We start from the raw sequence: 24,760 nt of genomic DNA on the forward strand, positions 1-24,760 counted from the left end.
AAATGGTGAATAATTAACTATACTTTAAAAATAAGTTGAAAACATCATGAAAAAATGTTTAAAACTTGACAGGATTGTGGGGTGAACTGTTTGATTAAAAGATATGATAGAACTGGTGGCTTATTATGCTCTTATTTGCAATGTTAAATTGTAACTAAGGAAAATCTTACAGGGATAAAAGCAAGATCAAAAACATGATAGGGAAAATAATTTTCACCATTAGAGATGGCTGATAGACAAAAAGAGGGACAGAAATCTTCATTTTTCTGCTCATGTCAGGTTGGCTGCAGGCTCAGATGATGGACAATTAAGTAAAGTTACAACAGCCTAGTTTTTTAGCAGATTTGAATGCAGTGATCCCTTTAATAGGAGAGCACATGGATGTACTCTGACACAGGAGTAGCCAAAATCTACTCTACTCAGCCACTGTTTCCACACAGAAACCATTGTCATTTGCTGTGTTTGCTGGCAATAAACCCAGCTAAAGGAGCATGGGCAACCCGTGATGCAGCACCCTTGTGTCTGGAGAACACACGGGGAGCTAAAAGGCTCTCAGACACAACACTGCTCTGAGTAAAGAGAGGATGCTGGTGGTGGTAAGATCCAAAAAGAAAAAAAACAAACAAAAAACCAAAACAACAAAAAAAACCCCAAAAAAACCCCAAAAAAACCCATGTCTTAAAGGAGGTAATAGGGCAAGAAGAAATTCAGATTGGGAGAAACATAACAAGAGAGGAAGAAGAGATGGGTAGAAAGGTCTAGAGACAGTAAGACAGGGTCACTGGGAAAAATACGAAGGAATTAAGATCCAAGAACATGTGACACATGGCCACAAGATCAAACTGAAAAGAAAGTAACTGTTGTGGCTTGTTTGTTTTTTTTTCCCCCAGGTTCATAGAATTTCTATTTATTGTCTTTTCTAGGTTGGATTTAAATGATATATTTGTTCTAAAAGGAAAGCAATGGTCTTCAGATTTTGAAATGGATGAACCAAAACACTGAACTTACTTTCTTCTTTTAAATTCAGGAGTCCTTGAATTTAGACAGGACTGACTGATGGCTACAGTCGTCCTCAGACTGCAGCTTTTGATATCAGCTTCAGTCTCTAAGATCTGAGCCTGGAGTTCTCAAAACCTTTTCTCTCTCTCTCTTATTCTTTTTACCTTTATACTGGAAAGATAGATAGGTTCTGACCTCATGTTAATTAGGTGCCTGTTATTGCTATAGTCAAGATATTAAAAAAAGGGAACGATTGCATGTTATATCTGTTATATATCTGTTTACACCATACAGGATACCACAGGTTACAAACCACAAAGTTTAAAACTCCACATGAAACAGATAATACAAAACTGAATGTCAAAGCAAAAACATGTTTAAAGATAATAGTTAGTTCAAAATAGAATTGATTATATTCATTACATGAATCACTAAATTTAAGTGCTGTCTGGTTTGGCATCAGTATCTAACTTTTAAAAGAAAATATTTTTATGGAAAAGTCGCTCTTGTTACAGATAACAAGTGAAATGGCCTGTTTGATATTTCTTTCACTTGACATTACAAAACCACGTGGCTAAAATCCTTTCATTCAGATGAAATACTTGGTCCAGGTTCAGAAGCGTGTGAAAAAGAATGTGGATTCCTGGAGGTGGGGAGTTAGTGGAGAACCATAAAAATCATCAGGAGTCTAGAGAAAAATGACCTCTCAGGAAGGATTGCAAAAATTGCATTTGCTCAGCCTAGAGAGGGAAGGATTAATGGAAGGCACAACAACAGCAGTCAGTAGGTGCGGAGCTGCAACCAAGACAAAGGAATAAACATATGTCCACTGAAGTCTGAATGAGAGGTAATGGACAAGGGAAATTTGGACTATAAACTCTGCAGGTGTTTCAGTGCCTGTGTCAAACTGTTGGTGTAATAGTCAGCAGCTGGTGTTTTCACCATTTTGCTGGTGAGGATGTGATATATTCCCACCCAAAACCTGACCAATGCTCTATAGGCTCTTCTTGGGAACAATTACCAAAGAGGTGTCCTGAGGAAACCTGCACAGGATAATTCCTTTCTTCAAGGTTATAAAGCAGAATCTACAGGTGTTTATATTATGTTTGTCTATTATGTATTATAGAATCACAGAATGGTTTGGGTTGGAAGGGATCTTAAAGATTATCTAGGTCCAATCTCCCTGCTGTTGGCAGGGATATCTTCCACTAGACCAGTTTGCTCAGAGCTCATCCAGTCTGGTCTTGAACACTTCCAGGGAAAATGCATCCACGGCTTCCCCAGGCAACCTGTTCCAATACCTCACCATCCTAACTAATTCTACTCTAATTCTAGTAAAAAATTCTTCCTAATAGCTGATCTAAACCTACTCTCTGTCAGGATGTTATATGATGGGTTTTTTGAGTGGCCTATGCAACTATATACAAGTCATAGAGATGTCAAAGTTGCTTTTTTGATTTCTGTTTTCCCACACCATCAGGAATAAATAGTGATCCCTTTCTAGCCCATGATAATTCTGCCAGCCCTCATGACCATGCAAGAGCCTCCTGTAACCACTGTTCCAATAGTACCCATGTAAAGATTGGATAGTTCATTAAAAAAAAAAAAAAAAAAAAAAAAAAAGTGATAGCTGTCCTTGTAGAAAATCTGGTACTGATCTGGGAACTCAGAGGTCCCAAGAAATAGCTGCTGCCTGACACCAAGTAAACAACTTGTTTACTCTTACCTTGGAGCTCTGTTGTCTGTTACGTTTTCTCTTTCATTTAATGCTGCTTCATCTCTATATTCTCTTATCTGATCTTTCCCCAGGCCCAGTACAGTCCTTGCACTTCCCCTATTTCTGCTTTCACTACTCATTTGTCTTTCTTTCCAGTGCATGACCATTTACCCTAAACCTTGCGATACATTTATTTTTTGTTTGTAGTGCATTTTGTGTAAAGGTTCATACACTATCCAAAGAACAAAAATACAGATGTACTAATAGAAGAGGTTTAAGTGCAATTTTAACAGCGCTGTTTGGAACCATCAACTCCTTTCTTGTTATTCAAGGATCAAAAATTAAAAAAACCATTAATTAAATACTCCAGAAATAATTTTTTAGAAAAAAGGGAATAACCCCCCCCAGATATTTTTTCTGAGAGAATTAATCTTACAGCAGTAATACTGTTTCTAGTATTTAATAGTTTCTAGCATTTCATCCTTAAGGACTCCTACTTAAGATTTTCCTTCTATAGTCACATGAACTAGATTTTAAATGGGAACCAAGGTTCTGATGTGATCCTGTGAATGACCAAAGCTGATAGCAGCTGACACAGCAGATAAGTGTACAGAAGGATACTAAATTAAACAAAGCCATTTGCAAATTTCATTAATTTGAAGCAAACTCAAAAACCCCCACAAACTCTGTGTTTTCATATTTCTTTAGTATGCAAAGCAATACCCAAAGTGTGGCATGCCTCACACCCGCATTTGGGTGTAACAGGAGGTGTGCACAGCCACTGAGGCTGTGACAGCCCTGGTGAAAGGAAAGCTGTGTCCCCTGTAACAGCCCCATGCTGGTCACTGCCACTTCACTATCACCAAAAGCCAGAATTGCACAGTGTTTTCCCAGCCTGGTCTCACAATGGCTTTGCACTGCTGCAAGAGCTCTTAACACAACGTCCTGCAACATAAGGCATTTTGCACCTCAGGATTTCCTCTGCTGTGAAATTCTCACATTGGCAGCTGGAAGGACAATGCAGACTCTGAACAAAGTTACAATGGCCATGCTGAAGGTGAATCCCTGTGAGGTGTATTTAGATGCTACAGGCAATCCTAAAACCATAAAGCATGGAAAAAGGCCACATCCTTTGCTGCCTGATGCCAGCCAGCTGGAAGCCTGTGATTCCTTCCCACTGCCTAGGGAGTTTGCCAAGCTGTTACCATCCTTCCAGTCATGTCTCTCTTCAGCAACAAACTAAAAAAACTATACAAATCCTGTGTGGGGAGATTTTACACTTAAGGTCAGCTTTCTACTTCTTCTCTGTAGCTGCTGGTCCTGGTTTGCAGGCACATGACAGAGACAGCCTGCTGCACAGGAGTGGGGAAAACTTATAGGCATGAGCATAGGGGAGGACACAATGGCAGGGAGAAGTTCCCAGGCCAGAGACATGGAACATTCTCCCCACAAAGGGCAAAAGCACCTTAAAACAGCTGAAAGAGGTGGATATTAGGGAAGGGAGAGCATAAATGTAAAGCCCCATAGCTGCAAAAGGAGACAGGGACAGGGCTCCTCCTGCATTGCATGGGAATGGGCAGCAGCAAGTGGGGCAATGTGGGATTTGGTTTCTGCAGAGGAAACATAAACTGGGTGGACTGGAGGCAGCCGGCAGCAAGAGCTGAGGGAAGGAAGGAAAGGGAGGTAGCTGCCACAATTTTTCCAGCAGGGAACAGAGAGAAGGCAGGAAATGCAGCTTGGTGCCAGCACTACCCCAGAGCTCCTCCTGCTCACCCAGGCATGGGGCTAGCATGTCCCAACTCTAAGCACTAGCAGAGAGCTCCTGGCAATCACCAATCCCCAGCAAAAGACTCCCACAAAGCCTCCTCACAGCACCCAGCAAACAGCTCCTGCTCAGGGACCTGCTGCATAGAGAAATATTGACAAGGCAGATGCCAAGGACCAGCCACAGCCAACGTGGCTGTAGGTTGATGAGGGCTCCCCTCCTCAAAATATTAATGAGAAATGTTGGATGAGTGCCCCTGTGTTACTGAGTATTTGCCTCTCTGCATGTGTGGACACAGAAATCTGGGCACTTAGGTAGCCAGTTTTAAGGGATTTTTTTACTGCCTTAGAAGAAAAAAAATTCCCTATGAAAGGTTTTTAGTCACAAGTTTTCTCAGTGTACCTTCTGCTCACGTGAAGGTTGGTGGATATCTCTATTACTGTGTACTACAGAGGGATCAGTACATTGTTTGCACTCCACAGAACAATAAATGTGCCCAGCATGCTCATCAGCACTTCTGCCTTCCTTGAATTAAGTCTCCAAGCTCTGCACTTTTCTTTATTTCAACCTGTTAAAAGTATGTAATAGGTTGCAATTAAACCCTTTAAAGCTATTTAAACCACCAGATTGCCACACTTTGATTGTGATATATTTGTTTGTCCATGTGTAAGATAAAAGGTAGGAGTTCCTAAGGACTGTATTATAGTACAGAAAATGAACTGCTGCCACCCCGCCCCCCCCCACCCTTGTGCTAGTCAAGCTAAATACATTTGAAAAATTCCCTTAGAGGGTGCAATTTTGTATAGAAAGCTTTATACATATTGTGCATTGCTGAGCAGAAGAAAAAGAAAAAAAGGAGAGCCCCTTTCCTTGCAACAGGAAGGAATAAGTGCTGGTGCAAGTCACTCCCACCCAGAAGGCAGAGAGAAAATGGTAATGCTTACAATTCTTTTTCCTTAACATGCTATTGGCAAGCCTATTTTTGTTTCCCATGAAAGAGCACGTTTGGGTAGGGCAGATACAAACCAGCCAGAGCGGAAGCTGAGCCTGGGTCAATCAGCAGCTCTCCTTTTCAATATACTGCAGAAGTTAGGAAAGTCATATAGCTCTGTGCTATGTTTGTGACCCAAGTGCATCTCCAGCAGCATGACTAATTGTATAATTCAGGAAAGGGTCACTGCAGTGTCTGCTATGATGTATTTATTTTTAGAACATCCGGGATCAGCCTAGACACCCATTTTAGCCACACCCGCCCATGCCACTCTGTTCCTGACAAAGCTCTGAAAGCCTCTGGAACATCAAAAAGCAGTTCCTGTCCGAAAACTCTGTGGAAACACTGTAAATTGCTTCTATAATTAATGTAATTCCATGCTCAGTGGTCCGTTGAGACTCTCTTCATCTTTTCCACACTGCCTGGAACACAGGTTAAATGGTACAGAATATCCCAAAGGGAAGGCCCCAAATGGGCTTTGCAAGCCCTGAGTGCAGTACAGCCTCACTGGAGTTGCTTTATATGCAAGGATGAAGAGTATACTTCGAAAATATCTCATTCCTCTAATTGGCACATACAGCTGATGAAGACCTTCTCTTGCCTGTCTCTGTCTTGCCAAGCTGATTATAACTCATGTTGTTCTGAATTTCTACCAATCTGATGCAACTTCTAAGGTCAGAGGCAAAACTGAAACTCTTCTTACAAGCTTTATGTAACGAAATATTCCCATTTAAAACCACAGTTGTTACTACAAAGAGGACTTGAAACAGAGTGTCAGCACTGAGGACTTATCCTATCAAAGAGCGGTGGGAACTGGTGCATTAGCCACCCGGCTCCCACTGAAAAACAGCTTCCTAGGGGAACAGAGTGGCCCACATTCAGGATGCTCAGGCCTGCCAAAAACCCAGCTCCCAGTTAGTGCACTGGGAAGCCATGGTAAGCTGATCCCAATCATGCTGGTGAAAAGCTATAGACATCCCTTGTACTTTTATTGGCAATTAGAGCAATTGTATTTCCATGACAATTACAACTGTTACATTACAATTGTGAATAAGCTGTTCCATTCCTACACAAACCTTTCTGCTCTTCTTCAACCTTTCCTCCCATGAATGATCAATCCCCACTTTCCATTTTGCATCTGGAAACAGCAGTTTCTGCCAGCTCTTGGAAATGCAAGGTGAAAGCAATTAGGGAAGAAGCAGACAGTGCACTACAAGAAAGCATCTCAAAGCCAGTAAGAAGAATTGTGCACTAGTTCACCTAAATTCAAGAGCATTAAGGCATGTCAGCCACATGACTCCATTAGCACTGGGAATGACTTGCAAAAGCAGTAGAATCCTTTGGAGCCATTCGAACTAGACAGGATAAAATGTGCAGAGAACCAAAAAACTGCCATGCACTGGGAGGATTTTTTTGCCTCTAGTATGTGTGCTATGTCCTTCCCTTGCTCATCTCAGGGACTAGGTTATTTGGCATAGACCTCAAGTAAGCCCTTTTTATTGTTGTTGGCATGTTAGAAACTAGTGAGTTGTTGCAAGCTCAACAGTTTCTTAAATACATTTGCTATCTTCTGAATAACAGCAAATATATTTACAAACTACTCTTATAAGAAAAAAACCGTCCTAAAGAGAACCTAAAATTGCTCTGCTGGAAGAGCCTTTCTGGGCAGCCAGCCTTTGGTCTAGCACAACTTCCAAGGGTTATGTGATCTGAGTCAAAACACAGGATGTGCAGACTCCATCTGGACTCCACAGAATGTCCAGAAAGCTCCACAATTCAAAGCATTCAGTAGTTTTCAGAAAGAGGTTTTAACAGTCCTTTGAAAGAATGAGTAACAACAGTGGAATTCCACAGTGGTCCCAAACACTTCCTTCAATACACCACACATTTCTGACTTTATGAGCATCTGTAGGAGTTAGGGGTAAATGAGGCATCTATTTTTGCCATTTTGTATAGAAATATTTGGTGATATTTTTGCTTCTAGAATAAATGAGTTTGCAAACACCTATATTTACATCATCTATATTGTTCTGATATATAACCCGTGCTGAGATGAGGAGGAGTAATTCATCTGGCTAGGAAAGATGATTTCAAGCTATCCTCACAATGGGATAGATAAAACCATATAATAGTGTTTAGAAGGTTATCAACACTGTATTTCAAATAAAACCTTAGACTCAATGTTAAGCATGAGGAAAAAGTAGGAAAAGTATTAAAAATTAAGGAATAGATGGGGTTCTGATCATTTCATGTAACTAATATGCAAAGGAAAGACACCTCAACGAATAAGTATTTTATAGAGGAAAATAATGCAAATTGCCCAGGAAGGCTAGAAAATCTCCTGGCACTGTTTTCCTCAGACCAACTAAAATCCAAAGCTTTTGCCATTCTTATCAGTTGTTGCTTAATAGCTGAATTTCTCAAGCCCAAAACCAATATTAATCTCCTGCTAAAGATTATGAAAAAAGAAATCTGGAGGAAGAATAAACATCTCATTAATATCATAATGTTAATTGATTTAACCCTAAAGTTACACTGGCACTCCTCAAACCAAGTACCACACTGAGAAATCACACCATTAAGACAAACTGAGTGCTTTTTAGAATGATTACTTATCTTGTAGAATTCTTCAGACAGAAAGGCTGGTGTAGCACTCCCATCCCAGCAAAACACATGATTTTGTCAGAGTCATTAGACAAGGCAGAATGCTTACAGCAGATAATTGTGACGCAAAATTATGTGCCACCTGCTCTGTGGTTTCAGAAACCTGAGATGCACTGCTGTCTACAACATGCAGCTAACATCCAGAAGCACGTTACTGCCATTGAAAAAAAAAAAAGGATAGAAAGGATTCAAAATTGTTATAAAACTACTCTACTGATCAACAGTATAGAATTTCTATACTGATAAACAATATAGAATTGTACCAAAGGAAAGTATCCACCTTCCACATAAAAGCAGTCAGAAAATCCTTGCCCCGTTCCTAGTTTGAAACACAACCTTTGGAAACATAATCAGCTAGTTAGTCTGGCCTGAAAGGGGTTCTTGGTTACTCTGACTGCTGAGAAAAAAAGTACTTTGAAATTAATTTGGACCCTTCTAGACCAACCTCTAATACACATGTGGGTGGCAGCAAAGGGCTTCCCACCCCTTCCTACAACACTCCAGCAGATCACACTTGCTGAATTTTATTCCAAGTCATCATATCAGCAAGTGATCACCAGCTCAGTCTTCTCTCATGGGGCAGTAGGGCCAGAAGGCAGAGTGTGGAGATAAGATCATATTAAATTGTGCCACACCCCTTTTCCTATGGCAGGGAGGTGTGGCTGATACCACATACCACTGTTAAGGCATCCAAGGATCCATTTTCACAAGAGGAGTGCCAAAGTATTGCTACCTGGTACGTCAGCTGCTGGAACAATGACAGTGACTTGCAGGGCAGGATGTGGTGCAAATCAGGGGTTTGACCCTTCTGTTTTAAAGGGTGACCTATTTTAAAAGAGAAACCTATTTTTAGAGTGCTAGTTGAAACAAAAAGTGGTTGTTTGTCTTCCAAAGGAGCCAGGTATTTAATTCTTGACTTGTATTTGGAAATAACACCTGATACACACAAATCCAACTTTGTCTCTTTTTTTACAGAATTGCAAAATAAACCCATTAATGAGCCTTCCTTAAGCTGCTGCAGCAAAAATTACAAACACCACCACCCTCTCCCCCCAACCTGCCTCCTCCATAAGTGCCATAAATAAAAATGATGGTTTTCCATAATATTTTACTAATTTTACGAGTTGAACTTAGTCTGGCTATCAAATAGTACCAGTTAAAAGTACTCCCATCCCAAGGTTAAGAGATTCTCAAAGGTTATTTTCAATTTTACATTTGCAGTACAAATTACAGTACCAAAAAAAAAAAAGTTCAAGCACTTTAGCAGGTTTTTCCACACAGGGCTCAGATGTATAAACAATCTGAGTCCAAATTTGAGGTACTTTCCTAAATAGGAAAAAAAAAACCCACAAAACCAAACCAAACCTCAGCAGATCTTTTTTCCTAATTTATAAACTAGTGAGGATTAAAAAGAACTCGAGGTTTGAACACAGATAAAAAGAGTCAGCTAAAGAAAAGAGAAAACATTCTGGTAAATTTTCAGAAAAGACAACCAATTTTTGAGCATGTTATACAGCATTATGTATTCCCAGGTTTGGAGCTGAATGCTGTAGGCAACTTGCCCTTCATCCTCAGTTTCCATTTATTTTGGCTGTAAATCATAACCAAGCAGGTATCAAGCCATCTGCTTCTATCCTCAGTAAATGCAGTAAACTTGCTTTCAGGTTTGGGGATACAACATGCAGTTTTCTTCTGTCCAGTAAAAAAATACACCTTTAAACTCCATTACTCAAAAGCTGCCCCAATAGGAAAAGGATCTAATGAATGAAAGGAATGTGGCAGCAGGGGAAAAAAAAAGAACAAAAAAAATCTGCACAGGAAGAATAAAAATTCAATATTCCATTAAATGCTATCATAAGCTCCAGCACTATAATTTGATTTTTCACAAAGCTAATCTTGGCAAACTCCTAGAAACAGTGAAGACACCAAATACAATTACTTTTTTTCACAACAGGCAAATTCTCAAGACATTCAAAGTTTTGGCTCAAGCAAGTTAAAGGTGTAAGAAAGTAATATCTAAAGCTTATTCACATTTCTCAAATTTTCAGAAATGAGACAATGATCCAACTTGGACCATCTGTGCCTTGCTGGTTGTCCAGAGAACAAACATGAATAATAACCCAGAGTGAGGTGAGACCATTCTCAAAAGCTTTCACTCAAAACTGTTTAGTTAGTATTTAATTTTAAAATTTAATTTTTAAAATACTTGAGGGCTTGTGAGTGGAGAGCACAGAAGCTGGAAAAGGAAAAGGCTATCCATCTCCTCTAATTTATATCAACAAGAGCACCATTCAGACAGCTGCAAATGTATCTAGTAACTACAGGAGTCCTGGCTTAGTGGAGCTTTTCTCAAGCTATCAGCCTGGGAGTCGGGATTAATCAGCTGTGCTGTAGGTTTGGGATGCTGCACAGCATCCCCATAATGAGGAAAGGGGCTGTGGAAACTCATATTTTAGGGCTGATCCACAGTGAAATGGAGCAGCTCCAAATTACTTAAGGGGCATTTGGCCCAAACTCTAAATGCCAAGATTTGCTCCTGCCTTTCAAACAATAAAAACACCCTTGTTTCTTTGTAGTGCCATCAACATGGACAGAGCACTCGGATAAAGCTACTTCTGGCTGTCAACAGGGCTCAGCAGTCGGGAGTTCACCCCACCCCTGGACATGTCCAACACAAGGTGATTCATTCCAGCCTCTCTGCTCAGGTGCACAGCCTGGACACGTCCAGCCCGATGCCAGGAGGAGCACTGCCCACTGCCCTCTGCCACCAGTTCTGCAAGAAGCCAGCCTGCGTGTCTCAGTGAGAAGCATGCAGGGCTGTGCTACCAGCACTCTGTGGAGGATGCTTGCTGTGCTGTGCAGCCACAGCCACTGTATTCCAAGACCAAGGCACAAGAAAATGCAACATCTAAGCACTTACATTATAAGCACATGCCAAGGCTTCTCTTCTCATCTTTTAGAAGGAAACAAGTTCACCTTTACACATTTTTAAAGTAATTACATCCTGAGGCAGACTCAAGAGCATTCATATTTGATTACTATAATTTGACATCGTATTTTTTGACACATCCCAGTGCTGCCTGTTTAAAGCTGAAAATGCTAGGAACCGACCTAGAAAGCATTTTTATTCGAGATACATTTTGGAGCAGGTAAGAATAAAGGGCAATATGCCAGGAGAACTGAACACCTTGAGATGAGCATGAAGGAACTCCTGTTCTAAGCATGTCATTTAACTCCCAGAGGGTTGAGAGAAGTCTAGGTAGGAGGAACAAGTTGTCAGGGGGCTATCAGCCCCCACATCTGTATGTAACTGAGCCTCTAGAATTGTGCTGACAGAGGGCAGACTCCACCAAAACATTACAGGCTTTTGAGGATGAAAGATCCCGAGACAAGGTAGAAAATTGCATAGAAAACCACTATGAGCATACAGCTGAAGAAAAAGGATGAAATTTGAAAGCCCCACAGGAGACCAGGTATGTGCTTTACTAACCACAGTGGAAATGTCCTAGTCCACTTCTGTATGATATACAAAAAATACACAGACAAATATCTTGTGTGCAGCACATGAAAAAGTTGGAAGCCCATACATTTGTCTTGGTGAGCTTTGAAAGCAAACTACTCCAAAACCTGGGGGAGAGAGTATTAAAACACTGGGGTGTGATTTGACCTTTCTAAAAATTATATTATACATAATAATTATATTATTATTTATCATTTTAAAATACTAAAAACAGCGGGAGTGAAGTCTTGTTGCTGTCTCCAATGCTCAAAAAATGAAGACTAGTGTGAGTGTCCTCACCATCACTTCCCAGCTTCAGATTATAAGAGTCTGCTGTTGCAGTCCAGATGACCAGAGCACTTTAGAGATCACAAAAAGTGGAAATTCAAATACTTTGGTCCAGCTTTGCAAAATAGACAATAAAACCACTTCTGTCTTAACATGGGGCTGCCTGAAGCAAGCTTGACCAGAGCATATAACTTAATTTTCACAAGGTAAGAAAATATATACTCCAAATATCCCCATAGATTTTCCTAACTTTCTAATGTGAATTTGCCAACAGAATTTCAGTACCACATCTACCTTGCAATTAAGTGTTAAAAAATATATTTTTTTCTGTTTTTACAGAACAAAAATTGTTCAGAACAAGTGTATCGTATATAAAATCTGCTTATTCACTGTCATCGGTTCTGCCATGTTCATATCATGCAGAGGAGGAAAAATCCTTTCTAAAGAAAGAACTGTACAAAATTAGCAGGATTCCTCCCACCTTTGCATGTTGCTTTCTGGTAAGCTTTATGGACTGTTGTGTTAAATATGCTCTTTTTGATGCAACTCCACTTTGCTTTTCAGAAATTGTGAAATTAAAGCTTTGACAATGACAGGAAGACTATTTTTACAAGGAGTAGCAGACAGAGAATAAATAGTACTTCAACACAGACTTTTGGGGCTTGTACTTACTTAACATAACTTTAAGAGCAGTTCTTTCTGTGGCACAGGCTTATTTTTAATCTCCTTTATTGATTTGTTTTCCTCACAGCAACCAGCCCAAGCAATAGCATTAGATATACCACAAAAGACTAGATTTCAACACATAACCTGAGCAAAAGTTGATTAACTTCATTTAGATCAGGTAATCTAGTGTTATCAAATTTTAAAATTCTGGTTATTAGATCCTTTTAAGGCAATTTATAGGCATTTGTGGACGTTGGAGCCCAGAGAGATGGGAAATGAAAGTACAGATAAAAGACAGATTTTACTTCAAATATATATTTTGACAAAGGTGATGACAGATTCTGGCCCTTGTTGCAGGTTCTTTCACCTTTTCGGGTTTTACTAGTTAATTCCATTTTAAAAGCATGATCTCTTAAACTGAAGAATAATGAAAACATCAGTTCAGTGACCACCTGAACACCAAAAGTTACATTAAATCTGTGCATTTAAGAACCATATCTAAAAGATACTGCACCCAATAACCAATATGACCCCTAGGCTTGCACCCTTCATTATCTGACACTTGACAAATGTTGTAAGCCCCTGTACCTTTGGGGCCAAAACTAAACTAATTTCTTAGAGACATTCTTGGCCAAACCTATTGCTGGAATAGTGCCAGGGAAATCTATCTGGATAGATCTAATTTACAAGAGCAAAACTTGCAAAATCTTTCAGGCATTTCAATTGTCCCCTTAAAGCCATCTTTGCAAAAAATGCTTTAACATGTAGAAGAAAAACAGAACTGCAAACTTTTGTAAATACACCTCTGCTTTTGACTCCTCTCAGATTTAGAAGCTTCATGACACCTAGAAAGAAAGCTGTCACAAAAATACAATGGCAGGAAAGTTTTTCACAGAACACATATAACTCAGCTGCCAGTTAGTACCTTCTCCTCCGACACACAGTCTTTCAATCACTGCAGTAGAAATGAAGAAAAAGCACCCAGCAACTGACAGCTCAGCTTTTGTTCACAAACCACTTGAGAGATGTGACAAGTCTATCCAAAAAAGCCAAAGAACTTACCTCCTACTGTGCAAATACAGAGTACAGCAAGGAAAAAGAAGGCAGTCCCCAGGAGCTTCATGTTTGGTGGTAGTGCTGCCAGCTCTCCCTTGTGCAGCTGGGCAGGGAGTGCTCTCTCACTCTGGGGCAGGCCTTAATTAGTCCATGGAAAAAGGTGTGTGGTAACTGTGCCTGGTCACTGCCCATTCCTGCTTATTTTGGGGACTTTGATAAAGAACAGGAGGAAACACAACATACTCCCTCTGGGAGTTCAGTACAGAGGAGATTTATTGTTTCAGTCCTTACAGGAACTCCTTTTCTTTGGCAGTGAACCATGTTTTTGTTAATACATTATTTTGTTCTTCTTCAGTCATGAGGTCAGGAAGGTTTCTGAACAGAGGCAAATCTTTCCTTAGGATATGCTATACATCACCAGCTTTCATACCAGAGCTCAGGATACTTTTAAAGCACATGTCTGTGAGCAGTGAGCGAGCCCAGTTATAGGGGGATAACACAGCAAGGAACAGAGGAGCAAAACAAGCAGCAACAGTCCTCATCTGGCTCTTTACTGGGCTGTGTGAAGTGGCCCTGCTGAAAATCACAGCTGCTTCATGTTAAAGGTGGAGAGCCTCCCTGAGAGAGCTGCTATCCTGCAACCAGCGGGATGCAAGACCCACCAGAATAGGGAGAGGAAGTGGCTCCAATAAGGTGCCCCAGCAGCAAGAGGCTCTGGGCTGTGCAGAGTAAGGGTTGGGGGGGTTTCCTTTACATAAAAATCGCCCTCTTTTTATTATTTTCCTTCTTTTTTTTTTTTTTTTTTTTTTTTTTTTTTTTTTTTTTTTTGATTTGAGAAGCTGCAACTAGCCTTGAGTGTATCTACTCCATTACTAATGGAAAAATTTTTTTATTCTTCTGTTTAGCTACTTGCTGTGCCATGGGATGGGAATACAGACTCCCAAAGCAAGCCTCTTACCTGAGCTGTCTGATCAACCAGCACAGACTCTCTTCTCCTCAGGACACTGCAAAATTTTGGTATTCCTCCTTCTTACAGCAATTTCTCCAACTTCTGTGGAAGAAACCTTAGCAGAGCTGCAGTGTTAAAGGCTATTAAAACATGATCTTGTAATAGTCCTGTACTCTGCCCCTTAAAGATTCAATGCAGCTGATGACAATTAATCACAAACCTTCAACCACAATGAGAATGAAGCGCAGTATGTTTGCTATTCTCCCTGCTTGTCAGCTCTCAGGAAAAACTCTGGAAAAACTGACCTCATAAACAGCCTGACTAATTAAATAGTCAACTCTACTTGTTTCAGTAATTAACTTTTTTTTTTCTTCATTGCAGGTTCTAGCTATAAGGGGAAATTTTGGAATAGCTTCACATGCAGGAACTTCCCAAGGGCTAATCCACAGTGATTCCAGCCACACTGCTGTTTTATCCATGGGATGAGGAAAATGGTAGCAGCTTGGCATTATGTGTGGAATCATAGAATTGTTTAGGCTGGAAAAGAGCTTTAAGATCATTGCACCCAACCACTAACCCAACATTGCCAAGGCCACCACTAAACCCTGTCCCAAAGTGCCACATCTACACATATTTTAAATATTGCCAGAGATGATGAATCAACTGCTTCCCTGGGCAGTCTTTTTCAATGCTTGACAACCCTTTCTGTGTTGAAATCTTTCTTATATTCAGCCTGAACCTCCCCTGATACAACTTGAGGGCTCTTGTCTTATTGCATGTTAATTGGGAGAAGACTGACATAACTTCTGTTTAAAGAAATTACATTGCTGCATCTTAAGACTGACACATCCTCTGCAGGTGACAGAAGCTGGTGCTCAATAAAAATCTGATGGTAGACAGCTAATTTCTGGTCCTTCATTTGGACAAACATGCATATTCGCACCCATGAGAGACGCAAACATGTAAGTTCTCCGTAGCTGGACAGTGTCCTCAGCATTATTGAAAAGGATCCCACAGAAATAAAAAACTTGACCCACAGAGTGGTGGGCCACACAACGACACTTTCGCCAAGTTCATCAGAGCTTATGCAAGGGAGTTGTGCCAGTGCTCTCTTTTTATGCTCGTTTTCTGCCAACGTAGGACTTCAAGTTAGAACAGGCTAGGAAAGCAATAACTGCTGCAGCAGAGAGCCTTCAATAAAGATGACAAATCTGAACACAGAGTGAATTCATCCCAGGTTAGTACTGTTCCTAATGTAATAAGAGGGACTCTAACCTTTTATTGCTACCACCTGAAATGTTAATGCTGAAGAAAGATACAGAAAGGGATATTATTTTATTGACTGAAATGAAATCTCTGCAAGATCTAAGAGGCAAGAAGGTATGAGGACAGAATCGCTTCCCTGTGTTTTGAGACCCAGAGAAACTGTCTGAGTGCCCAAATGAGTAATGGTTTGCTGTTCATGTGAACAGCAGCACCACAAGGAGTTGCTGCAGCTTAAGATGGTGACTGTGGTGGTTCCTTGCACCTCACTGAAAGCAGAAAGGGCACAAAGTCTTGCAGCCATGCAGCAGCCACCCATATTGTAGGTAAAAGTGTGGCAAAGCCTCCCCAGCCTCACACAAGGGGTTGGGAGGGAAAGAAAGTGTGAGGCAAAGACACTTGGCTCTATGTCATACAATTCAGGTTCTACGTCAGAGAGCCCTAACACAACTTTCTGCTCCCTGGAACATGGAGAGAACAATGTCCCTCTCAGATACTCATGTTTCAAAGGCAGCTAACTTCTGCTAGATCAAACTTGGGCAGCAGCAGGAGCATGCATGTAAGAAATAATAGGAACAGAAGAGGGACAGCTCAAAAGAAAAAATTCTGGCTAAAACCGAGTTGTAGCTTCTGGCTTGGATTATCTGAGCTGCAGAAGAGATTCTCACAATTCTTGTCAATGGAAACAGTTTTTTCCTTCAACAAGAAATAATTTAAGGTTTCAAAAGCTTCTAGAGATCTTTGCAGCAAAAGACTGTTCTTCTATGTGTTCACTGAAATGAATTATTTTTTTCCTTCCTATCAGCTAGTAAGTTTTCCTTTCTTGAATAAATGTTTTTCTTTCTTTCCTCAAACTGTTAAACTTAGCTTCAGAGTGCTTTGTTTCACAGAGAAATTTGGTCATCGGTACTCCTGCCAGCTGTGGTGTTACTGCTAGTGTTGGGATATCTGGAGTTTCACTTCAAGCCCCAGAACAAGTGACTGTATGACTCAGTTTCTACATCTTTTCATGTAAGATTTTAGCCCTCCTAGTTGCAGAAGAAAACTTGAAACATGACCAAAGACCACTCTAGAGAATGAAAGGACTCTCTGTTTTAAAATACCATTATTTTGTAGTCCAATAAGGGTTGGGGTAGCATGAGTTATATATTCATTTTTGCCAGTATGGTATTCCATTATTGAAGGGAAACCATTTACAGCCACAGTGGATTTGCAGTTACAGCTTTATTGGTCTCTGGCTGTATTTATATATTCTTTCTTAGTTCACACTGCTTGGAGCATAAAGCTGCCTTTTCATGCATGGTTTTCCTATGAGGTTCAAATAATCCCCTTCAGATTTAGAGAAAGTAAAAATTTTACATATTGTTCAATATCCTTGAAGCACCACTGCATTAAACAGGTAATAATGTGGACAGCAAAGTGGTACCTTGCTGTGGGCTGCTGACAATTTCCAGTGTGTGTGTGAAGAGTCAATTTGTCAAAGTCTTTACAAAAGCAAAAGTAAAAAGGTACAAAGAATACACAGTCTTTGGTGTTTTACTAAAGTGAAGAAACAAACACACTAAGTTTTTCAGCCTTTCCCACTGATGCTTGCTATCCTGTCCATTGATGGTTATTTTGACTCTTATAGCAGAATGATAAAAAAGAGCAAACTAACCACAAACTCTATTGTTTTACTCCATCTGTATTTTAGCAAACACACCCAAAGTAATATTTGGTGTGTTTGCTAAAATACAGAAATTTGCTAAAACCAGAAATTACCTATGACTTGCCTGTATATTTCATTATACTTACTTCCCTAAACAGGGTAAATTTGCATTGAAAAATGCAGTTGTAACAGTGCAGGAATATTTTGTTTAGCTATGCTTCCTGTAATTTTAAAAATTGTTTTTAAAAGTACTTGGGTTTTAGCCTATTACATATATTAAAATTTTTATATAAGAGTAGAACTTCAAAGAACTTGAATTTAGCAGTAGAAAACCAAGATATTTTAATGGCTATGTGTAGAACTTTCTCTAAAATTCATGCTGTGGGACATATTAAAATGTAGATATTTTGTTCAGAATTTTTTAATGGAAACATTGGAATATTTCATGGACTAGAAATGTCAGTATCCAAATCCTGCTGCACAAAATAATATTAAAAATATTAAAGACCAGGCTCATAAATTTATTTAGGTGCTTAAAAACCCAAGCTAGTCACCTTTTTTTTGTAGGATGGAACTGCTTCAATCTCATTGACTTGATTTAGAGACAGCTGCTAATGTGAAAAATTCTACTAAATCTCTAAGTGCCTTTATGTTGGCAACTAAAGACAAAAACACATTTAGTCTGTTGGCTTTTTTTTTAACAAAAGATTTTTTCAAGGCCAACAGAATTACTGCATCTCTGGCTCTCAGAGGATTGTTTATTTGCTCTACCAACAGACTATGTAACAATATCCGTTACCACAGAGCGTGTTTTTCCTGCTCTTTCCTACTACATGCCTTTCCCAGTCTTACACACCTGGAACTCTACTGATTCACCACGGGGACTCAAAACGTGCTTGAAGGATGTGGCTCAATGTTTATTCACTTGCAGTAGTTGTAACTCGGGCCCATATTTTGTAGAAATGGAGTAGCAATAAGCATCTTAACAGCCAAGGTCCTTCCAAAGGCACCATCCAAGGTCCGTTCTTTCGCTATTGGTGAGGTACAGGTGGGTAGATATTTGATTTTGTTAGTCAGAGGGAAGCTTAAGCAGGACTACTGTGGCTGAAAGAAATAAGTTACAAAGGGAAAATTTACTGCAGTCCTAAGTAATTTTTCATGCTTAGATATGGGCAGTCAGAAGAGCTGGAAGAGAGAGACCATAAACAGTTATTGCAGAGATATGAAAAACAGTAGGTTTGCAAACTTAGAGAAAGGAACTTCATGTCATGTAAAGCCTCACACAGAATGTGTTTATAGGATCTGCATCCTGTCCTGAGCTAATGAAATGGGAAACAGTGAGTCAGTCTCAGTTTCTCATGTTATTCGAAGCGCATGGAGTGATTATTATGGCTGGCTGTCTCAGAAGAAACAAAACACAAATATGTGTTTGAGCCATGCCTTAATTTTCCAAAAGGATGGATAAATCCAACTGCTATCTATCCAGAGAGATAGCTCATCTTTATTGTGGTAAACTGCAATGAGCTCATTCCTCTTGAGTCTGGTTAAAAAAACAGGCAGTGGTATGAGACTGCAGTGGACCCCAGAACTGAAAAGGAAGATGTGTTTTCTGTTCCAGTTGTACTTGTCATTTTTACTGTGCAAAATGTTGCTAGACATTAAGCTGCTGAGCTGACTTTCTGTGGTTTCTCTTTTCCATTTGGTTTCCTCTGCACAAGCAATGGAAAAATGTATCAGATTTCTCATCAGTCTTATGAGGGGATTCTCTGTGCACTGGTCTGTCTAAGCTACAGTTTCTAACAGTATCAGCTTTGTTTTTAGGCCACTAGCATCAGAAACATCTTGGAACATTATAAAATATCTGATTATAAAGAGCCTATTGTACTTAAATACAAGCATTTAGAGCTTTCCTAGCAGCCAACACTATTACTGTGTTAGTATCCCAGCATGTATTATATACCTAAATTTTCATCCACTCATTATAGGAGTCACTGATAAAAATGTGTCCAGATTCCCCATTGCTCAGTTTTGTTCCTGTTCATAAATGTGGTGAGATTTGGAGGGCTTGGGCTACTTAAAAGACCCTGGGAGCTTCTGAGCTGCAGGTCATGGGACTGGAAAAGGGAGAGTTACAGGAGATTTGGCAGCTGCACAGAATTAAATGTTGGGCAGATAGAGAGTACGCAGGAACAGCTGGGCCAGAATGCTCATTTCCTGCATCTCTTCTTCCATCAAAAAAAGTGAGGTAAAGAGATGTTTCATAATGAACAGCTTCTTCTGGAACTTAGAGCAAAAAGCCAGAATTCACATATCATGAATCTAAGTTATACTCCAAGGCAATATCTATCAGACATTTTTTTTAACAGAGACTCTCAAACTAAGACAGCTCTTCTCTGCTTGGCATTTTTCCTCGTGCAATTTTTTTGGTTTGTATTTTTTTTGTGCAGCTACCTACAATCTCCTGCAACCAACTTCCAGCATTGATAGGCTTGAACTCTTTGTGGCTTAACCTCCTTATCCAGAACAGCTATTACTGCTGCTCCTCTGCGTCTGGCTTCCCAAGCCTTCGTTCCTTTGGTGTATTTCAGACTTCCTGTTGTTGCTATCAGAATGAGTCCTGCTGGCAAGCACTTTTTGACACATGCAAAATACAATGCATGCCTGGTCTGATAAGGAAACAACGTTGCCAAGAAAAGTAGGTAAAATCCCTGTGCCAAAATATACCCAAAGCATTCCAGCTTCCTAGAAGACTGCATATCTGCCCCTTCACAGATATCAAATATTTTCCTGTTCTCTGCATTTCTAGTTTCCAATTCATTCAGCAATTCAGATGGGAATAAATGCTTTCCACAGCATTTAAGAGTTAGGCAGTAAGTAGCAAACTGAAAATAAAAGCATCTTGGGCACCTGCTAGAAGCAGGTATTTTAGATCATCCACAAATATCTGGAAAACACACAAAAAATATTTCACACTTCCATGCTCTTGGAAATCTCTTATACTACTGGGCAGCTTGTCATCAGGAATGCACTGACTGACATTCATCTGTGCTTACACTCATCTAAACTTTTGCTCCAGACAGCTGGGATAAGAATACAACTTTTTTAAGGGAAAAACCCCTACACCAAACAATAGAAATAAATGAATTACCAGCATGCTGTGCTTCCACATACTGCACTTCAGGCTGTCCAGTAGCAATGAAAACTGCCTGTAGTAAAAAAAAGCTGTTAATAAACCACTATATATTATGCCAATCACCTTTTAAAATGAACTTTTTGGTATACACTGGCAAATATCTGGAGTTATAAAACTATGCTCAGGGACATTAACATCATGGGTCTTTGCAGCAACAACACCCTACCTCAATTTAACAATCAAAAGTGCTGATTTACAGTCAAGACCTATAAAAATTAGTTTGGGGTACCATGAGAAGATGGCTAGGCAAAGAACAGTTTTTAGAAATTGCTTCTTGCCTACATCTCTCCATGACCACATACAACCTACAAGTTATGCTCCAGCAGGTTAAGGTAATTTATTTTTCTTTACAGCTGGATTAGATTAGGAGACTGTTAATTCCTATGGCTCATCTGGAATGCAAAACCCCAGTGACTTCTGGTAAAACAGGAGTTACACTCAGAAGTTCATCACTTTGGACACTGAAGTTAATACTTAGCTTTCATTTTTGTTCGGCGCTGGGAGTAGCAGGTGGACAACAATTACTTCTGCAGACCAGTTATTTTTGTTCCTTGAGGGATGGGCAAAGAAAGGAGGAACAATGTCAAGGCCTTGACAGTGCTATTAATACAATCATCATTTCAGGCTGAGTACCCTCATCATGTTAATGAAGGAAGTAAGCACTCAATAAAAGCACAGCATATTGTTTTCATCTGACTTTCTGCTGTCTGAATTGTTTGGCTGAAGATGGAGAATTGCCATCACTGGGAGCATGTAAAAGCAGGTTAAGTGTCTATCTGAGATAAAGCACCATGGTTTCAAGCAGAAATCTGACTTGTATTTCCATAGAGCTCTTGCTATTCTCAGAGTCTTGAGGTAGAATCTCAGTCTGGAAAATGCATCATTTATCAATTTATTAATCCACTACTTATCTAACTTCTGTCATCACCCACAGATATGCAGAGCCATTTTCAGCCTGCATTTGCAGACCATAGCTGGGGATCCTGGGGGTTAGTCCATGACAGTAACAAGATGTAGTGCAAAGTCTACCTTTGTCTGCCCTTCAACATGGCCTGTCAAATCCATGTGTTAGCAAAAGATGGGTAGAAACAGCCCAGACCTGTGACATGACATCCTGTATTGTCACATTTACTGAAGTGGACATAATGACTGCACAAAACTCCTCTGCAGGAGTATTACTGTACTGACAGAAAGTTCACTTTTGCAGAGTATCTTCATCTGCATTAGGAGAACTGTAAAGTATTGGCACTTGTTCAGTACTCTTTGAGGAAACCTAAGATTTTTATTTCATTTAATTGGTATAACCATTTTCTGTCATCCTCACTGCACAACAGAGCTTTATGAGAAGAGACTGTTTCAACCTAGCTGATAGCTGCTGGAAATCACTGTATAACCACTATATAACCTGATATTTGGATCAGCTTGCAGCTAGGACTAGATCAGCTCAGTACCTGGAAGCAAAAAAAGCATTGGAAAGTATATATGTTAGAGAAGTAATTTCTAGACATTCCAGCTGCTCTGGCAGAACACCAATGAGCAAGGGGCAAGAGGAGCAACACCTCACTGCAGCCACAGCCAGCCCCTGCTCTGTGGTTTCCTTACTTTTGAGGACATCTTTATAGCAATCATACCTTCCCTTTGTTTGTTTGGGTTCTTTTGGAGGGGGAAGGGGAAAGGAGAGCGCCTGCACTTTGGTCTCTTGGTAGCAACTGGTGTTAGAGGTACTTCCATTTCCCTGGGATCCTGTTGTTTGGCTGGGAGGCCCTTGGGTGAGTCACTGAGCCACCCACCACAAAACAACAGGAAGAGTCACAAATTCTTCAAGAACAGCAGTGTCTGGGAGGTGTCTTCATCCAGGCTAGATTGCTGGTTGCTGACAACTTTTGCAATTGCATTAGAAATATGCTTCTTTCAGACCCTATTTTTATTTTATTCCCTCTTCTAAAATTGATTTTTTTTTTTCACAAACCTTTCAAACAGTAGGGCTGATGGAATACTATTTATCAAGCTTAAAATTTAGTGAGTTTTTCTACGTTTTGCTAAAAGATCTGTTTGATAAAGGATTCCTTAAATATTTGATCATCTTCACAGCTGGTGATATATATGCTTTCAATGCATGTTTTGGGGAGTAAACAGCAGTATTTGCTGAGGAATTTAACTGAAAATAATGTTTCCTGGTGCCCAACCAGACCAGATCTGTGCTCAAGCCAGGCCAGATTTGCTCTCTAGATAAAGTTACTGGGAAGAATTATCAGATCCTTCCAGAGTGTACTCCCAGTGAAATCAATGAAAAAAATCCAGAACCATCCTTTCAACAATTTTGGTGAGCAGCAATAGGACTGATTACTTTGGAAAAATCTTCTCATGCCTATTCTATATTTACTTCAATGACAGGTTAACAAATCCATATTTTGAGTGTGTAATCATTATTCCTATTAAATTCAGCTGGACATCTTAATGCTGAAAGTTAAACATTCAAGTGTTCATAGAAATAGGCCCTGAAGAAGGAACAGTGGCATGCAAATAGCAGTCCCGTATTTCTATTTTCTGCAAATCTCCAGAATCCTACTCCAGTCTCATTGCTTTCCCATGCACATTACTAGGTTGGCTTCACTCAGGGTGGGGATTATATGGAATAGGGATAATCCTTATTTCCTTTGGGCATTAGCCCAGTTTATGTGACAGAATGGAACCTGCAAGTTAGAAACAATACCAACAACAACAGGAATTTTCTATAACAACAGGAATTTTCTATCAAATCAGATCTAGGGCTGAGGTTTTTGTGAACTCAATGAACCATTAGCCTGTGACATTCACTGGGCATGAAAAAAAGCAAGCATATGCAATTCTAAGTATCAGGGCATGGAATGAGAAGCATACATCCCATTCACTTGGAAAAGTGAGGCAGATGTGATCTATACCTCAATAAAGCACCTGATATTGCCCTTCTGCAACTCAGCTGCTCCTTGTGCAGGAATCAGCTCTGTCTCATGTGACCTTGCTAATGTGACCTGCAGATACCCGAGTGCCCAGATGTAACCAAATATACCCCCTTGCACATAGACTTGTCATGGTAATAAAGAAAGCACTCTAAGGTGGCCAGTTCTCCTGGTTTCTATACCTCCCATAGCAACATGGAGCTAAAACTTTGGCTGAACACCTCTTTTTTCTTGCTTTGACTTTTGCAAGACTTCTAACGTTTTGTTTCACAGTTTTCAACAGTTTTGACATGCTTTCCATTTCCCTGTAACAAATGTTACTTCTGTTGGCTTTCCCCTACTCTGTTACACCTCTGTACATTCTTCTCCCCTTTGCACTTGCATTGAAAATAAGCAATATTTTTCCATGTTTATACAACAGGCAATACAGTTCATACTCAGCTGGAGTAGGTTCTGACCATATGACTACCTGGCAGACTGACACAGCTAAGGTCTCCCTAGCCAAATTATCCTCTTGGAGGTCATGAAAATATGATAAATAATTGGCAAGGATAGAAAAAATGAAGATAGAGTTCACATTTCTGCAGCTGGCTGATATTCCTACATAAGTTACTAAGGAGAATTATATCAGATGTGCAAAAGCTGGGGCTACTTTACTGCTGACATCCTCCTTCAGTTTAATGCAGTTTTCACTTTTTGCCAAATGCATTTCCTTGGTCTGTAAAGCAGGGAGAACTGCTGGCAGACTTCAGTCAGTAAATCTGAAATCCTGTAATATTCAGTGATGGTCTTTGGGATAGGTTTGGGCAAATGTATTGCCAACACTATCTATTAACACAAGACATTAAAGAGTTTCTTGTATTTTGGAAAAAACCCCGGACTTCACAGAAATAAAAATACATAAATCAGGAATGAGCTAAAACTCTGTGTCAGCATGCTCCAAAAATGAGTGTCTAATGTTAGGCTCCTAAATCCTTCTTAGCCACCGGGATTAGTAGTTTGATCTTTGCTACTGGTAATTGCCCAGCAGGTTCTGGGAAAGTAGCTCGTTTAGGCACCTAAATGTCAGGTTTTGAACCTAATTTCAGCTTCTAAAATAAGAGCACCAGGATTTTCAGTTACT

General features: G+C 39.9%; 1 protein-coding gene across 1 annotated transcript in view; it reads right to left on the reverse strand.

Annotated features, from left to right (window-relative positions):
- The window catches only part of EMCN (endomucin), a 52,523-nt gene extending 38,724 nt beyond the window's left edge, over positions 1-13,799 (reverse strand). The window contains exon 1 of the mRNA XM_041424542.1: positions 13,652-13,799. Coding sequence (XP_041280476.1) covers positions 13,652-13,712 — 61 coding nt within the window. The 5' untranslated portion in view covers positions 13,713-13,799. The remainder of the gene's footprint in view (positions 1-13,651) is intronic.
- Positions 13,800-24,760: the final 10,961 nt, after the last annotated feature.

This window comes from Onychostruthus taczanowskii, unplaced genomic scaffold, assembly GCF_017590055.1.
Source record: "Onychostruthus taczanowskii isolate IOZ18803 unplaced genomic scaffold, ASM1759005v1 scaffold82, whole genome shotgun sequence".
Classification (NCBI taxonomy): domain Eukaryota; kingdom Metazoa; phylum Chordata; class Aves; order Passeriformes; family Passeridae; genus Onychostruthus; species Onychostruthus taczanowskii.